General features: G+C 39.0%; 1 protein-coding gene across 2 annotated transcripts in view; it reads right to left on the reverse strand.

Annotated features, from left to right (window-relative positions):
• Positions 1 to 17,623, reverse strand: part of NKD1 (NKD inhibitor of WNT signaling pathway 1) — a 147,110-nt gene that overhangs the window by 36,349 nt on the left and 93,138 nt on the right. For both annotated transcript variants that reach the window (XM_068150547.1, XM_068150546.1), the window contains exon 5: positions 8,612 to 8,669. In XM_068150547.1, coding sequence (XP_068006648.1) covers positions 8,612 to 8,669 — 58 coding nt within the window. The remainder of the gene's footprint in view (positions 1 to 8,611; positions 8,670 to 17,623) is intronic.

A 17,623-nucleotide genomic window follows, 5' to 3' on the forward strand; every position in this document is an offset into this window, starting at 1 on the left:
ATTTAATCCTGTCATAAACTGTACCCACACACAAGACACTCTTGGCTATGGAATCTCTACAGGCAGGAGAGAGGGGCCTTACAGCAGCGTGCACAGGGGATCTAAACAAAAGTCTGTTGCAGAAAGCTACCAAAAACCCAGCAAAGGAAGCACTCTGAAGGGTGGTTGCCTGGCTGTGCCAAGGTTGAGTCAAACACAAGCAAACTGGTAACTTTAGGAATATTCAGAAGTTGCAGCAGAACACAGTGTCTATTAAATGTAGTATTCAAGATTCCTAAAAAGAAATGTAATGTTTCATGTAAACGCAAGGGATTTGAAACAAATACATTGTCTTCTGAAATAGCAAGGGCCAGAACTTCTTTCAACTACAAGAGCACAAAACTGGAATAATTCCATGAACACCAGCATGAGAGTATTATCTGACCCCAAATCTTAGCCTGGAAATATGCTCTAGTTTCACATGGGTGAAAAAAAAGAGAGAGTCACAAGAGAGTCAGAGAAGAATGGCATTTTGACTCACTTTTCAAAAACATGTTTAATAAAACCTCCACGAACTGTGGTCAAAGCTACAAGAAAAATAACTGGTAATAATCGTTGCTGGGAAATTAGAAGTAGAAAAGGACCTTTGTTCTTCAAGTAGAATAAATGAAACCACTGGTATTCATCATGTTTCCAGAGAGATTGTTTTCAAACTCCTGACTCGTTCCCATATTTCATTCTTTGTTCTTGGTGGTGGATGTCCTGGGGCAAAGTTCAAGCAGATTTTTATACTGCTGCACATGTATAGTAATGCAGCTTTCTCTCTGTACCATACACAATAGATCAGCTGTCTCTCACAGATATGCCCAAATCCATCAGTTTGCCAAGGTGCATCTGATGGTGGATTAGTCACCACTGTGAAGACAGGAGAGCAGGATGCGCAGAGGTGGCTAGCGGTAACCTGGCGATCCCTAGGTGGTGGTAAGGGTTTGACAGGTGTACCCACACAGTAGGCAGCTAAGGCAGAGCTGTGCACCAGCCTGCACTCCTGTGCTCTCAGTGTGATCATTACCCACACAACACTAGATGAACAGCCCACACAAATATGCTTACACATGCTACATTGCCTTCCTTCTCTGAATCACAATGCTGACAGTCCAAAGGAAACCATCAATGACCAAGACTGATTTAGAGTCCAGATCACTGAGGCCCAATCCTTTCTAGCCACATGCAGAGAGCATGACACATATCACTGGCCTCCATTTCTTACCCCTATCTCAGTCCCAGGACTTGGTAGCTTCCCTTGAATTTCAGTCATTGATGCTAGCAGCCAGTTGGGTGCCCATGGTCTGCTGCCTGAGCTCTGCTGTGATGCATTGTTCACCTTTGGGATGTGGAAGACAAATGCAAGAGCCCTCCCGCCTTTAACAGAACATAGCCTAAGCTATGTTCTTTTGTCCTTTGATTCTCCTGCTTCCTACATGTATCCTGATCTTCTGACTCCCCCATGTTACAAGAGCAGCAGCTTGAGAGATTTGTAGATTCAGGTTTTTCAACAGCTACAGGTGACTTTTGCCTCCCAGCAAACTAGTGCACAACTACCCAGACCTGAGACTAAATGAATATTCTTATTGCTAATTCATTCTTTTTCTAATGACCACTCAGAAAGAGCATTAGCTTCTCTATGAAAGAAGGAAAATTTGCCAGTCTTAGTCAGAAGGAAAGAGTGTGGAAAACCAGTATTTTTATATCTACAAAACATGCATATATCACTGTAAAGCTTTCCACGTTTATGTCATTCATAAAGATCAGCTCTTTGCTCTTTTTGAGGTGCTTGCTCACCTCTATTTCATTACCTCAGTTTTCTACTGAAATAGTTATTACACATTACACACAAATTACTATTAACATTTGACTTTCATCAGCCACCATAAAGAATAAAGACCACTTGTATGTTTGGAAGGTTTTCTTTTGCACTGTATTTTGAAACACTCTCTCTGTCATACTATAAGGGACAAGACATGGATGCAAGAAATCTCGAGCTATGTTTTCAGCTTTGATACTGTGTTCCCATACCAAACATTCAAATTGCTTGTGTTCAGGAATAGTAATTTTGCAGTAGTGTAGAATGATGATAATACAGCTATCAATGTGAAACCACTATTTACAGCAGGTATGATCTTGTCATTCTAGTGCAGAGGATTAATACCCCAAAAAACCACAGACAAAACACACAATCTATCAGAAACTGTTAGGCAGCACTGGTAGGAGCTGGTGGGTTGTCAGCTAAAGAGCAATATCCAAAATGCAGGGAACAAGCACAGCATGGGGAGCAGAGCACACACCCTCCACACAGCAGCAGCTCAGTGTGAGGGGAAAGCTCACCCTCTGAGGTGACATAACAGCCCACTTTTCACTGCTTTTCTGTGCTCCACTTGCCAACATGGGTGGGAACTGTTAGACACTGTAAAGGTCCACTTGGAAACACCTGGAGGCCACTAACTCATTACATACAGGCCATGGACAACCATTGGATGGCAACAGACTTTCATCACTACTGACCTGGCTGCACTTAAAACAGCAGCTCTAGAAGTAAAGACTTCTGATCCAAACACCAACTCCCCTCAACTGGAACAGCTAATGTTAAGAAACACTTCTACAGTTTTATATTTTTTAGAACATTTTTTTAAGAGCCTTATGCCATAAGATTTTCCTCCCACTCATGGCAAAAGGCCTGCCTGCTTCTTATAATTTCCTGGATCTGTGCAGGACCACAGGAAAACTTCTGCTAATCCTACTAGTCTCATGTTCTTTGGTGACTTTTATTCTAACTGCCAAACTAAGCAGTTTTCTCTTGGCACTCTCCACTGCTCCATTTATTTCCTTCGCTCATGTTCTTTGGTACTCCTTCCAATTCATATTAACCAGCTTATCAGCTTCCAGTCTAGGCAGGGACTAGCTGTTTGTCAGATAATGGTGACTGGTGCCTGTGTGTCACCCTGAAGGTCTTTCATGTCATATTGAGAGGAAAGGGTACAGTAGGAACCTCTTGACACCTAAAACCAAAATAAAATACTGCCAGTGAGCAAGTGATCATTAGCCTGAGGTGATCACGCAGCATATACTCACAAATAGCAAATCTATGGTAAGTGCATAGGATTAGCAACTAGTCATTAAAATGCAGAGTTCCCATACAACATCCCAGAAGGCTGGCCACAAGAGCACTTTTAATGTAGAATTATTAGCACTCTGTTTTCAGGGTCAGTGATGAATAGGTATTTGGTTTAAGAACATGACAGAGAAGGGACCTTCATTTTCTGCAAAGTACCAAGACTGCATCAATTGTACAAGGTAGGTAATAGCAATTAATCACAGAATGCCAGGTTGGAAGGGACTCCAAGGATCATGTGGCCCAACTTTTCTAGGTGATAGTGTAGTTTAAATGAGATAGCCCTGCACCTTGCCAAGCTGAGTCTTAAAACTGTCCAATGTAGGGGAAGCACCATTCCCTGTGTGCAAGATGCAGTCTATGTCTTTTCTCTGAGTACATAGGAATTTAATTGTACATAACACATAGAAAATTAATTAAACGACCGTCATAACTGAAAGCATTAACTAGAATGGAACATGCAGTTAAAATAACTGCCTTTCATTATCCATTCATAGCCTAGCATAATACATGACTTTATTACAGCTAAGAGGGTGAGCTCAAGTACCATACCTTGTCACCCTACCTCAGAGTTGAATTCTTCCAGTTTTAGAAACCACACCAGGAACTGAAGTCTTCACTGATTTTTGACTGAGAGGCAGAGGGGAGGGAATTATTTTGCAATGCATAAGAACAGCCATGTCAGGGCGGGGTCTGGTAAAATTGGCAGCATTGGGCATAAGATCTGCAGTCCTAATCCAATAGATCATTTTTTACTATTGTTTGCCTATTAATTCTTGCTAAAGTCTGAAATAACAACACTGGCAGAGCTCTGTTAACCACATCTCAGCTCCTACTTGACCACTAATTCCCTGGATGCTGGGTGGAGGAAGAAGAGATAAAGGATTGACTGGACATACTAGCAACATCTTAAAAAGCACAATGACATTATTAATACAATTAATTCTTTTTCTGCTTTACTGAATGCAGCATGCCTTAGTTGCATGTTTAGAAATTCCATAATGTCTTATATAGGCGTGAAAAGTGCTACAAGTAGCTCTTTTATAGATATGATAGCAGCTTTTCCCAGCAACATGTGCTTTGAACTCTGCTGGAGGGCTCTCTAATATTTATGGGCAAGAAGATGACCTGAATAATTTTGTCCTTTCTGGTACCAGACAAGAGAATATCTAACATCTAAGGATTTGTATACCTGTGGTTTGGGAAACACAGAAAGAAAATGGACTTATCGATTCAGGTCAAACTCTTTCACTTTCAGCAGGACTTTGGCTATCATGTTCAGAGAAGGCACCACAAAGGATTGGATCTCCTCTAGTCTTCTTTTGAGAGATAATATTCAAGACATCCCCCTTGGCTGACAGATGAAATGGGGAGCAGATTGCTATCAGCCTGAGAAGCAGCTCCTCTGACAGGTAACGGACTAGATGGATCTCACAGAGATGCACATTTATAATTAGTAGAAACACTTAAGCAATAATCCTCCCAGAGAAAAGTGACATGACAAATCACATTATCAAATAACTAATTGGGGTGATAGGTTAGGAGTCTTCTGAGCTTAAGTAATTCACCTCGAACTCCAAAAGGTAGCTGAAGTAGACTAACAGTTATATGCTTGGCTCTAAAGAGCTTGTATTGACACAAGTAGGAAGTTGCCTCTTTTCAACAATCAGTATCAGAAAGAGATTTTCCTGCTTCTGGTTGTGATGTCGCAATCAGGGAGTAAACAGGGACAGTCCCTGCCTTTCTTCTCTGAAAAGCTTCTCAATGTTCAAGTGATAAGATGAAGGAACCTCAGTTTACTTTATAAAGACATGCAGTGGTCAAGATAAGAAAGCTTTCCTGGTCTAGAGGCTATGAAAATTTCCCAAAGGTCTGGGCAAAGAAGGTGAAAGGTTCTGGAAAACAACAGCAGTGGCCTTGAATGATTAATTAAAAAGCTTAACTTAAGTCTTGAAGAGGAGAGAGAGAACTTGGATGTCATTACTGAACACACTAATAGCAGGTATTTTCTGAGCCACCTGCATATCTCCCTGATGGAAGAGTGACTTGCTCTTTGATGCTACATTTAATTTCTGCTTGGCATTTTATCAGAGCCCACTCCAATCCTTCAGTTCTGGTCACTTACTATCTAGGGACAAGGAAGGGAAAATACAAGCTCTTTTATCCTAGGTATGAAGAGTGATGAAGCACATTCTTCTTGTGCAGAAAGTCATGAACAAGGAAGTACATGCACAAGGACTTCCTACCCAGCCACAGGAAATTGCACAAGTATTCAAAGTTCAGCCATTGGAAATCTCTGAAATGCAGAAATAACTTGGAAATAAATCAATAAAATTGGAATGAAAGTTGCAAATTATTCTATTACAGAACCTATATTGAGCATGCCCAATTGTTGAGCTATTAATGAAAGAGGAAGAATGTAAACAAAGTGAGTCTCTTATATTAAGAGACACCAGTGGAAACCACAGTCTCTTATCTAAGGAAACGACTGACCACATAAGAGAAACCCCAAAATTTCAATTTGGTGACTTGCTCAGCAGCAAATCAAAGGCAGGTGCTGGATATAATACACAATACTGGTCAAACTGTTTCTTTCTGCACAGCACTCAGTAAACAGAGTCGTCACTATTGAGTTCTAACCTCTTGTCATGCAGCAACATTGAGTCAACAATCCGCTCTCATGGCTTAACGCTTTTGATGTTTACTTTGTTCTTTCTATAGTTCAAAAGAAAGCACTAATGCACCAGTCCTCTTACCAAATACAATCTTAATCCCAGATTCCCAAGCCTTTTGCTGTTGGCCAGTTAAGTCTGTTAAGACGAAAGGATTTGATCAAGCTTTACATAACAACATAGAAGTTAAATCCAGCAAAGAGAGTTCTTTTTATCTTTACTGCTCAGACGGCTGAGAGGGGGGGAAAAGAGGGAGAAAGAGAGAGAGAAAAAAAAAAAAGTAATGAACTTGGCTATGTAAAACAAAATAAGGAATTCAATTATTTCTCTTATTGCTATTTTGTCTTTTCAGTGAGTCTTCTAAAGAACTCAGATTTATTCTCCAATAAAGTCTCTGAGTGTGAAGAACAAGTGTGGCACCTGCTGTGCTTTTTTGAAAATCTAAGAAATGTTTCTTTTTCATTTTTTTCCATCCCTACCATGTATTTATGAAGACAGAATATAGTTCATTGATTAAACAATTGCCTGGTACTTGGTCAAGTTGTGTTCAAGTCTTTGTTTTTCATTCACACCCTTTGTGAGCTTAGCCCAACCAACCATGTTTGAGTGTGTTACAGCTCCTTGTCTCTGAAACTATTTTCAGTGGTGTCAGGGTTAATTATGACAGAATAATCTACAATCATTCAACGTGTGTTACACCAGTAAATATGTAAAGGCTGTGAGACAGGCAAATAAAAGTAGAACTATTTTAGATGGAAATATAAATGTATTTTCTAGATGATTAATTACATTTTCACACAAAACATTTCTATGCAGAAGAAGTCCTATGACAGAGGTCATCTTGTACCTATGCCACACAGAACTCAAGCTGTGCTCTACGAAAGGTCTCAAACCACATATCACCTCCATGTTCTGCTAATTGTATAATTTTATGTCAGTACTATCACAATTATCCAAAAATATTCTGCCAGTAAAAGGTACAAAGTTATACAAAAAGGGCAGAAGCATCCTGCTTTAACACAGTGCTCCTAGTATCATCTCTTAATTGTAACATTTTCAATATTCCATTCAAAAGACAAATGGCTAACTCTTTCTCCAGCATGGAAAGCACTGCCTGGAGATCTGTGAGCAGAAGGGATGAGGACCAAGCCTTAGCAATCTACACACGTTTGCCTGGGCACTGCATGGAAACAGTTACCTGCCTCCCAATTGGAAAGATACTGCAGAACAGCTCTTCCCTGGTGGCAGCACACAAAGAAAGGACCACCTGCAGCTATCTAAATCTTGTCTTCACTACTCAGCTACTTCAGAAGCAATGAAATACATCAGAAGTAATAATGTAAAACTGCTGAAGGACTGAAATCAGACAATAGCTTAAAAGGTTTTACACTCTAATAAAAACAATCCCGCTGCTGACTAGTTTGGAAATATTATACATTGGATATGAAGTTTGCTGTGCAAGACAATTCTACACAACAAGGTAAGAAATAATTAGAGGGAAGAAAAAGTAGAATGAAACACAGAAAAATGCAATTATTCACCTCATTGACATTTAGTATCCTGTGTTAAGTAGATTCTGCTATGATTCTGAAAATTAAAAAGGTATTCTTTATTACAGTTGTGTTGGACTATAACTGGAAAACTAGGGTGAAGTTAAATACTGAAACACTTTTAACTCCCTCATGGTAAGTACATCTTGAAACTGAGCTTCTGTATTACAGGCACATGAGGGAATAATCACTGTAAATGACAGAAATAACAGAAACATAGTCTCACCCCCCCCCCAACCCCAGTATATTAATGCATTTCACATTGGAAGGAACAGGAAGATGAAGATTCTTAACACAGAGACTCTTCCAAGTTCTGTTTAGACAGCAGTCTCTACCACCAGAAACAAATGACTGGATTGCAAAAGGACAGAAGTTTCCAGGTTAAGCTTAATATGGTTCATTATCCTGAATAAACCAGGCATATTGTTTCCACTAGCCTACAATGTCAATCTAGCACATAGCCCATGCAACTACTTGTTAAACCAGCCAGTTTCCACAGAGAGGTTCTGAAGTCTCACTTTCTTGATGTTTTTTGTTTGTTTGTTGTAAAAAAAAGAGCAACAATGTCCTCAAATTAACCTTTTCCAGTCATCAACTCCACTTGCCCAACTGAAGTTCAAGGTACTTCAAGATGTGTTCTTTGGCACACAGAACACAGTGTCCATGCTCAGGGTTCCCAAAGACCCTTACCACCACCACAACAATTACATCTCCACTGCACAGAGGGGCCAGAAGACAGAGGAAGAGATGAGATGAGTCTTGGAAATAAGAAGTTATATGAAACAATGGTTTCATTCCTATTCAAGAAAAATGTACTGAGGAAGCATCTCTGACCTTTATTAGAAATTAATGCAGGAGTTTCTACGTTTGGTTTGTATAACACGGAAGGGCATGGAGCATATCACAAAACCCAGTGCTAATATTTTCAGCGATCACTTTTACCACCTTTGCTGGGGGTGGCAGTGATATTCACTACTGCTACCAAGTACCTGAAAAAAAAAAGTCTAAGACCTTGAATTCTTGTTACCTATGATACAACTTGGTGACTTCTTTCAGTATTAGGAGGACAGTGATAGGAGGTACCAAAATAATATCCTGTTCCCATCATAACAGTTTTGCCAGGCAAGTGACACATCAGTATATCAAGAATTGCACTCTAATATGCATTCTCACACTGACTAGTTCACTGAATTACTCCAATACCCTTGAACAATAACCAAGAAATTTTGTTCTTTAAATACCTTCTAGATGAAAGTGTTCATCACCAATAGTGTCTCTGTAGCCTTCCCCAGATAAATCCTGTTTAAAAAAGAGAAATAAAAAACATTAATGACATATATACTATAGACAAAGCATTAAGGTGTTAAGAATATTTACTTATCAAAATTAATTTAGAACACCAAAGAGATCACAGGAAGTTTTTTGCTAGGAAAGAAGTAAATCACTTTATAAGTGGCATTTGGTGATATTTCACAATGCTCTGGACATACTTCAGGACAAAAATTTAAGAGAGATTAATAGCTTGTACAGAAAAAAGAAATAAATGTCCATATTAAAATCTGTTTACAAAGTAGATTAATATTTAGCATATCAACATTCTACCAATAGAGATAAAAAAATGCCAAATGAAAATGATAAAAGATAAATAAGCCTTTCACTACCCACAGAGGAATGTTATCACTGTATTCCACCAACAAATAGAAAACTCTCATATGCCATAGGTCAGCCTAGAAAAGCAGATACCAGACTCTGACGAGCTGCCTGATCCTTCTGTAGCAAGATTAATGAAATTTTGTCAGCAATACAGAAGCAGATGCCATAGATAGGCAGATGATCTTATCTCTGACCCAAAATCATTTCTCGAATGGTGCTGAAGTAGTAATAAAGGGCATCAGTAGGATTTGGAGCTAATCCCACTTACAAAGACCCTCAAAAGCATTCTTACTCTCATATTAGTGGACACTTACAGCTCCATCCCCCCACTCCAGCTAAAACATTAGCAATGACAACTATCCTCATGCTTTGCCTTCTCCCATTCCTTACAGCATAGTCTGTCTCCCTAGAGTCTCTTTGCCACTGATAAATAGGAGTACTCCACTCATGGCCATTTTAACTTCATCGGAAAACCATACCAGAAACATCTCAGCATCAACCTGTGAACTGGAAGTGGACTGTACAGAGATTTTCACACAATATAAAAATAATGGAATAACCTGAGAGAATTGTCTGGTTATATTATTTTTAAGCAGTATTATCATGATAAAAGCAGTACACCACTTTTTTGTTTGTTTTTTGAAGGCTGCCAGAGGTCCTTTTCTGCCTTCCACATGCCCAAGTGTTATTCTTTGAGATTAGTTATCAGAATGTAACTAAGCCACAAAGAAGTACTTCAGGAATTCTTCAGTATCAACTTCTGCAATAGTATGATTTTTAAAATGAGCTTTCACAAACACTACTGGATAGCTAGCCCAGAGACCCTGAATATATTGTTGTGTTCATGAGCAGATACCCAGAAATAAAGTCAGAAGTTATGGGCCAAATGGCTCTCAGAAATCTTGGCAACCTGTCTCGGAATGCTGGGATTCTGCACAGCACAATGGTGCCATAAAAGCTATCATTCATTTAGCTTTCCAAGAAGCAAATCATGAAAACTATTTTATTTCCTTGAGTTTTTGCTCCAGTATATAGACTCTTTTTTAAAGCACATGCTGATTAATATCAATCACTGCCATAAAAATTATAGAAGAAATGGACAGTAAACAAAAAAAAGCCATTAAATCTTGACATAGCTTATTTCTGCATGAAGATGACCCTTCCAGAGCTTTGTGAAAATTGGTATACTTCTGTTTGATCAAATTCCCCCATGTCATCATTCTCCATGAAGCTCTGAGAGAATACCTCTGACTGCTCTCATAGATAATGAGATATATGGAAGTGACTACATAGGCATATTTGGCACCTCTGCTCTCTACTACAATGCTAAATATTTAATAACTGTTTTGGCTTTTTTTCTTCACTAAACTCAGAAAATCTGCTTTTTCCTGCTTTATTGCAAAACATTTTCTGTTAACCTGATCAGTAAATATGCAATGAATAGGTATGATCTTACTTGTGATAGATCTCTGAAGATAATTCTATCGAGCTGGTAGTCTTCATCTCTCAAATTTTAGCAAAGCAAGAAGTGCATCTGGGTATCAAATGTTGCATGTTAAAACGATGTCATTAACCTCATCCTCTAGAAAACCCACAAGTCATTAATTTTTATGATTTTTCAAGAGATGTCACTTTAAAATGAGCATACATTTGTTGATGCAAAATGCACCATCCAGTAAGTTAATGGAAGACAGAATTTTAAAAGAGCAGAGTGAAGTACATTCATTAAGCCAATTTCCTTATTTTCTCACTTTTAATCATTATGTGGGTCTTAAGTAAATAAGTTTTATATTCTAGTCTAGTTTCATTCCTCCTCTAGCTCCTGGTTATTTAAGTAAAAGTAGTAACTTACTGCAAGGAAATTTCAAGTAAGTGTTTCTGCCTTAAACCAAATTATTATGGATTACTAAACTCCAGAAAAGTGTTTTCATGATGTGGAACCAGAGACTGACGAGAGTACTAATTGAACATTTCAGTGACACATTTAAGCTAAACTCACAGTATCACAGTACATTAGAGGTTGGAAGGGACCTCAAGAGATCATCAAATCCACCCCCCGCCTCCTCCCCAAGCAGAATCACTCAGGTTAGTAATTCCTTAACTCCCCTTCAAATATATGATTATGACATGATATTATCTTTGGTAGATAGAAGGACAACTCAAAAATTTTACTGGAAAAAAAAAATCCAAAACATTAAAGGGGAAAAACAAAAGAAAATGTATCATTCATTAACTGTTCTGTAAAACAAAAACAAACCAAACCGAAACAACAACCTGCAAGAGAGTTATCAGAATATTTTTAGCACCACTGAGACAGATGCCATAACCTGGATAAATACCAAAAGGCACCTTCTTGAGAAAATTATTTGGATAGTGTATGTAAACTCATGCTTAACAGAAAAGCGTAAAAGCTAAGCAAGCACCTGAGAGAAAAATTCTGACTACAGCTCTCTGTATAATGCAGTATTCTCCCAGTAACCTGTACAAATTGCCTTAATGTGAAGAAAAGGGTGCATCCACCCACAGTGATGACCCAAATTCAGAAAAAAGAACAGGGTAACTGTCTAAAACATAACTTGCAGCTCAATAAATTCTAGTGGTAAGCAAACACTACAGCCAGGTAGGAATGTTTGTCAGTGGGAAGAAGTGTGCTCGAGCACAAAGGAAACACAGGCTTGAGGGGATGGAAAAGCCAGCAGTGGCTCTGTCATTTGGCTGGTCACTGCAGCATGACCCTCCCTGCACAGCTGCAGGAGCCCAGCCCACAGCAGGAGTAGTGCCCGAGAGAGCAAAAGAAACAACATTTAGGTCATAGGTAGCTGTACATCACTGCCTTGACATGAAGTTCTAAATCACAACACTGCGTTTTCAAACTGGAGCACTGAATCATGAAACAACCCAAACCAGATGTATCCTGTGAAACACACAGAGCACTGCAAAAAAAAAAAAAAAAAAAGGGGGGGGGGGGAAGACAAGAAACATTTCTGTAGAAATGCCATTTATGTAGCATGCCATGCTAAACAGGAACCCATCTAGAGCAAGCGTCCCCACCTCACCAGGAGTTTCCCAGATAAGCTGGCCTCTGTTAGCTACCAACACAAATCACCAGAACTACTAAGATCAAACTCATCTGCTTTGAAACTCTGAACAGCTGGCTGCCCGGCCTGGGTAGGAAGGATCTTATATCCCATATATCCCATCCTGATAGGTGCCTCTGTACTTAGTTCACATTTATGAGGGTGGGGGTGGAAAGAAGAGTTAATTAGTGCAACTCCCTCACACATGCTGCTGAGTATACACATACATGAGTAAGAAAAGCAATCTTTAAAAGCTCCCACACCCTTCTATTCAGCTGGTTACAGTCAGGCAATTGCCACTTGCTTCCACACTCCGTCATGCAATCAAGACTGCACTGAATTCTAACTTACTGGGACTTTCATTTCTTTAACCCCAATGTCAGCCCTCACCACCCTCTGCAGTGTTCTTATTGATACAAGTCTCCAGAGACTAAAGGCTAGGTACTCACTCTGGGGCTTGCATCTACTGACTTCCTTTTTATCAGCTGTCTGAAAAGGGTGCCATCCAGATCCTCATGCACTGTTCTGCTTATATCACACTATTCCTCTGATGCCTTTGCTGGCTCCCTTTCTGCTTCTACACTGAGGTTAAGCTCCTTGTCCTTCCAGGCTCTACACAGTTGTATTTGCATTTAGCCCTTCCTCCTCAACCTTATGCCCAGTGATTCCTTTAATCTTGGTTACCAGTATGACTCTTCCTACCAGTCCCAGCAGGGTCTTTTTGCACCACTCTATGACACCCAGCTCCTAGGAGTCAAAGTTACAGAATTCAGAGTGTGCATTTTAGCAATCCACATTTGAACTAATGTGCTGCTAAACAGTTTTGTTTTCAGTGTAAGTACAGACAGCTACATCTATAGATGCATTAGATATATCAAAAGATAACCTTTGATATAGGTTATCTATCATTATAAGAAGCACATTTCTAAAGTCTGGACACCCCACACACACTCCCTGTGTTACATCACAGTCAATAGCATGTTAATTAATGTTTTTCTAAAAGGTGTAGCTCTCCTCAAGCACAAACAAGTTGCTTTACCCCTCCTTCAAACACCTCATTAAGATCCTTTGATTTAGCCTTAAGATACTGAATTTTCCACATTTTTGGCAGAAAACACACAGATTTCCTGCTTTAGTGAAGTTCTTATCAAGGTATTATACCCACCACTTTCTGCAAGTAGAACACATTCAAAATAGCAAATTCTTAACTAAGAAAACTTTCCTTACTTTAACTCTCTGATTGAAACATATCTTTTTATTCTCATATTGATGCAATAAAGTTCCAGTACTTTTGGAAAGAGCAAAGTTGAAGAAACGTGTTTCACAAGAGGACTGCAAGGGACAAGACATGAGGTAACTAACATCTTGTGCAATGGATTTTACAATTGTTTTAAAGCAGCTGACAACAAGAATGCCATACCACCTATGTCCAAACTCCCATTCCTGCTGCAGACAAAAAAATACAGTACCAAGAAAGAGAAGCTCGGGAGAATGAGGATGCTCTTTGGCCTTTCACCCAAATGACTGAGGGCGCTATCATCTGCTAAGTGGCTATTTGGAATGCTTCAGTCTCAATTGCAGGAAACAAGTTTCCAGAATAACTCTGATTTTCATAAGGTGAGTCCTCAGTGCATTTTGAAAACATAGTCTCTTGGAGATGCTTCAAGGAAACCCATCCAAACCTCAAAGCAGGAACTATTGTTGATTTACTTTATTTTTTATCTTGTCCAGACTCAAAAAGATGGAGGTAAAAGACTTTTTCAAAAACAGCTGATGGGGAAAGCTAGCTCCCCTTTAGGTATTTGAATTTCCCATGGACTAGAAACACAACCATGTATAACTATGCACAACTCAAGCCTAGTCTTCACTACCAGGAAATCTATTCACATCTCAAAATATGGTATCATTTCTTTCAGGATAATGCAGGTGAAACAGATACTCAGTTACCTGAGGTGATCACTATTCTTTGCAAATACAGCTTTACAGCCAGGCTTAAAACTCAAAAGTAAAATAATGTAAAATGAAACTCCTTTTAGTCAGACATACTTGAAAATGACATTTTGCTAGGCTAGAAGCTTCCATGCAAACAAATCCATGCAGTCAAATGCACACAAAAGTGGATGTTTGTGCACACAGTTTCGTATCATCACTACTTACAGGCAAACATAATGTTCTTTGGACATGCGTTTTTCCCTCTTCCCATTTGGGACTAAAGTCTGCATACTAATATTCTTTAAAAAAATGATTTAAGATCCCCCACATAAGCCTTTTCAAACAAACTACACACTTCTGTGTAGCAGTTTCCTATTTAGGATAAGAACTTCCTTTCCGTCCTTGTTCAGAAGTAACCTATATACCTAGGGCCCTACACATATAAAGTTTACATCCCAAGGTTCACTACATGGAAAATGAAGCCAGGCAAATAGTATTAAAGTATACACTATAGAGAAAAACATTTATGCCTTAGTTTAGTCTAATATTGTTTCCCCTACAGCAATAAAGCAGTTTGTTAAGTAGAAGCAGCAAACTCAACTTCTATATTTCCTTTCTCCAAAATAAGAATCAGGTATTCTGTGATCCATAGCAGACATGTCTTAATTCCTCCACCACGCATGGAAGCTTCTCTCAGATAAAATTTCTTCATAACATAATCACAGCAGGTTAAGAAAACAGATTCCTTGTCTAAAGCCTCCAGTAGATTATCTTGGATGGATTTAGCTATCATGGTTTATAATTTTGCTGCCATGATGGTCTCTATGTCCAAAGTTACAGTCTTCCTAACAGAGACAGCAGAACACAATTGAGTGTAGCACAACAGATACTGAAATTCATCCTTTGGTAACTTTACACTAATACAGCAGCTCAAAAACTGTGATGGTAAAGCCCACAAATGCATTCAGTTTAGCTAGGAGCTAAATAGTCATTTACTAGGGAGCAGTAACACCCAGCCATAATAACATGGCAATACTGTTTGAAATTACTGCATGCACCCATTTGACAGAACTGGAGCCCCTGCAGTTTCACCTCACAGAAGGTGACTGTAGAGCAATTCCTGCTGCTGGTAAAATACTGTGAAGATAAAGACAGAATAACATTTTAAAAAACCCACACCACAACAAAACCACACCACAACAATAACCCAATCCTTTAATCTCCAGTCACAAAGGATTGTGGACAAGGCAAAATATTTTCCCAGTATTTTTACATCCCTGTTACAGGCCCTCAAATGGCACAAGGAGCCATGTATAATATGCTTTTAAGGATATTCCATCTATAGGAACATGACCATACAGCTGTTGAGGAAGTGAAAGCACAAAGCAGATGGACTCCCACACAAAAGCCTTCATGATGAAGGAAACATGGTACTTTGTGCCCCAAATTGCTTGCAACATGCAGCTGAATCTCTTTTGTCCCAATCCAACACCTGGACCAGGCTTTACAACAGAATAAAACACAAATTCTTTATTCATTCTTCTGATGTATTTTTCTCCACTCTATGAAAATCAGGTAGTGACAATATTGAAACATGCTCTTTGCAGGTAGCTTGTTCATCTCTGCTGCAGTCACAAATGAGCATCCTCTCAGTGGTCAGTCACTGCAAAAGGCATTCAGCAAAAACTACCAACCTGCTCATTTAACTTGAATTGTAAGATTCCTATGTGCTGTGGAAGATAAGCATGCTTGTGTGCGTGTGTGTATTTATGTTGTGTACTCAGAAAAAGCCTGTAGAAGTAAAAATAACCCCAACAATAGCAGCTTCAAATACTATAGACTATTATTACTTGTAACCAGTAAAAAAAAAAAACATTACCCAATGAAATTATCCAGTGTATATTACGACCTGTAGATCATTCAGAAGATTCCTTTAGGGGACAGTTTTATTTAGACCATTCCACTTTCAAGATAACGTTACTGTTTACATGATGGTTTTACCCTGGATTTCATGGTCCTTTAGAATCTCTTAAGTGTTACAAAGTGACATCTTCCATTAACACAGTTAGTGGAATTCTGGAACTATTACAGCTTCTACTTTTTAAGGTGATAGGGTGAGACAGAGTTTTAAAGGACTTCTGATAGATAAGAGGTGCCATAATTGAAAGTAGATGGAAAGTAACTGCTAAATCCATACAACTGAAGCATACAACCATCTCCATCTAAAAAAGATCATCAGTCTTTGAGATTAAACAGGACTGAAACAAGAAATGACTGCATTTTGACATATTTAAATGCACTTTGAAGATACTTCAGAAGGATAAATGAACTCACTCTACAGATTCAGCTACTTACCTTACTTTGCTGTTCTAGCTACCCTCTAATGCCTTTGCTGATTGCAAAAAATCAATTGTCCCATGTACCCCAAGACCTTATCTTCAACATAGATTATACTGATGAACAAGTGTAAGGACATGAAGGAAAGAGGACAAATCTTCATCTGCCTGGAGAAGCTCAGTAACTCCTCCAAATTGCTTATTTTGGGATTCTTCACCACAGCACACAGATGTGCATAGCTACATAATAAATCTGACTTTCTGTTCAACTTCCTTTCATGACAGATTTGGTTATCAAGAAACTAACAAACAGGCTAAAGTGCAATGAGGTGATTTTACCCAAATATATGCTGGGAAACACAGGGAATGGCCACAGAGCTCTGCTGTGGAATAACTTGCTCATTTAAGACGTGATCACTGAAATCAAGGGCAGCTTCAACATACTGCAACCCTTTCATGTGATAATAGTCTGTGCCTTCCTACATGGCTCTGGTTTTCATACAGCACAAGGGCTTAAAACTGCCCTAGAATGATAATCAATGCTCCTCTATTATGTTTATAGCTCTAAGTCTTTTCCTGTTAATGGATGACGTATATTTATGCAGCTGGAGGAAACCTGGATTCAATAACTGCTCCACCACAGACTCACTGTGTGGTGCAGGGCAAGTCACTTAAATCTCTGTGCCTTCATTTTTCAGCTGTAAAACAGAACTCTTGATGCCCACCTTTGCAAAAAGTTCTGAATCCTCAGGACAAAAACATACCCTGCTAAATAATATTACCTTGTTAGGAAGCACAGGTGTGTGACCCTGGACACGTATGCTAATGTTGATCCATTAATCTGTCAACAGGAGGTGCTGGCAAAACAGATGGTTCACATTCCTTTTTAAACCACCTCTTTGTCCCAAAAGCCCAGGTATGTGAACTAATCATTTTATAACTGGTCAGAGTTTTAATGGGCCAGGAAGTCACAGTGAACCACAATGCCACCAGCATTATAGCTAAAAATGGAGCCAACAAGAGGAAAAGACAGACACCAAGGTTTCTTTTACTCTTCTCTCGCTGCCTGACATGTAGGACAAACACTGTAAGGCTTTGCAGAAAAAAGATAAAAGAAAAAGCAGAACCCATCCCCACACATTCCTGTAAGTAGTACAGCATCAGTGATCATGCCTGAATGTTGATTGATATCACATACATACAAAGAGACACGTGCTTTTTAATTACAGGCAATAAAAAAAACCACAGACATCAT

The sequence above is a fragment of the Melanerpes formicivorus genome, unplaced genomic scaffold, assembly GCF_026170545.1.
Source record: "Melanerpes formicivorus ecotype bairdi unplaced genomic scaffold, bMelFor1.0.p_v2 SCAF_20, whole genome shotgun sequence".
Classification (NCBI taxonomy): Eukaryota; Metazoa; Chordata; class Aves; order Piciformes; family Picidae; genus Melanerpes; species Melanerpes formicivorus.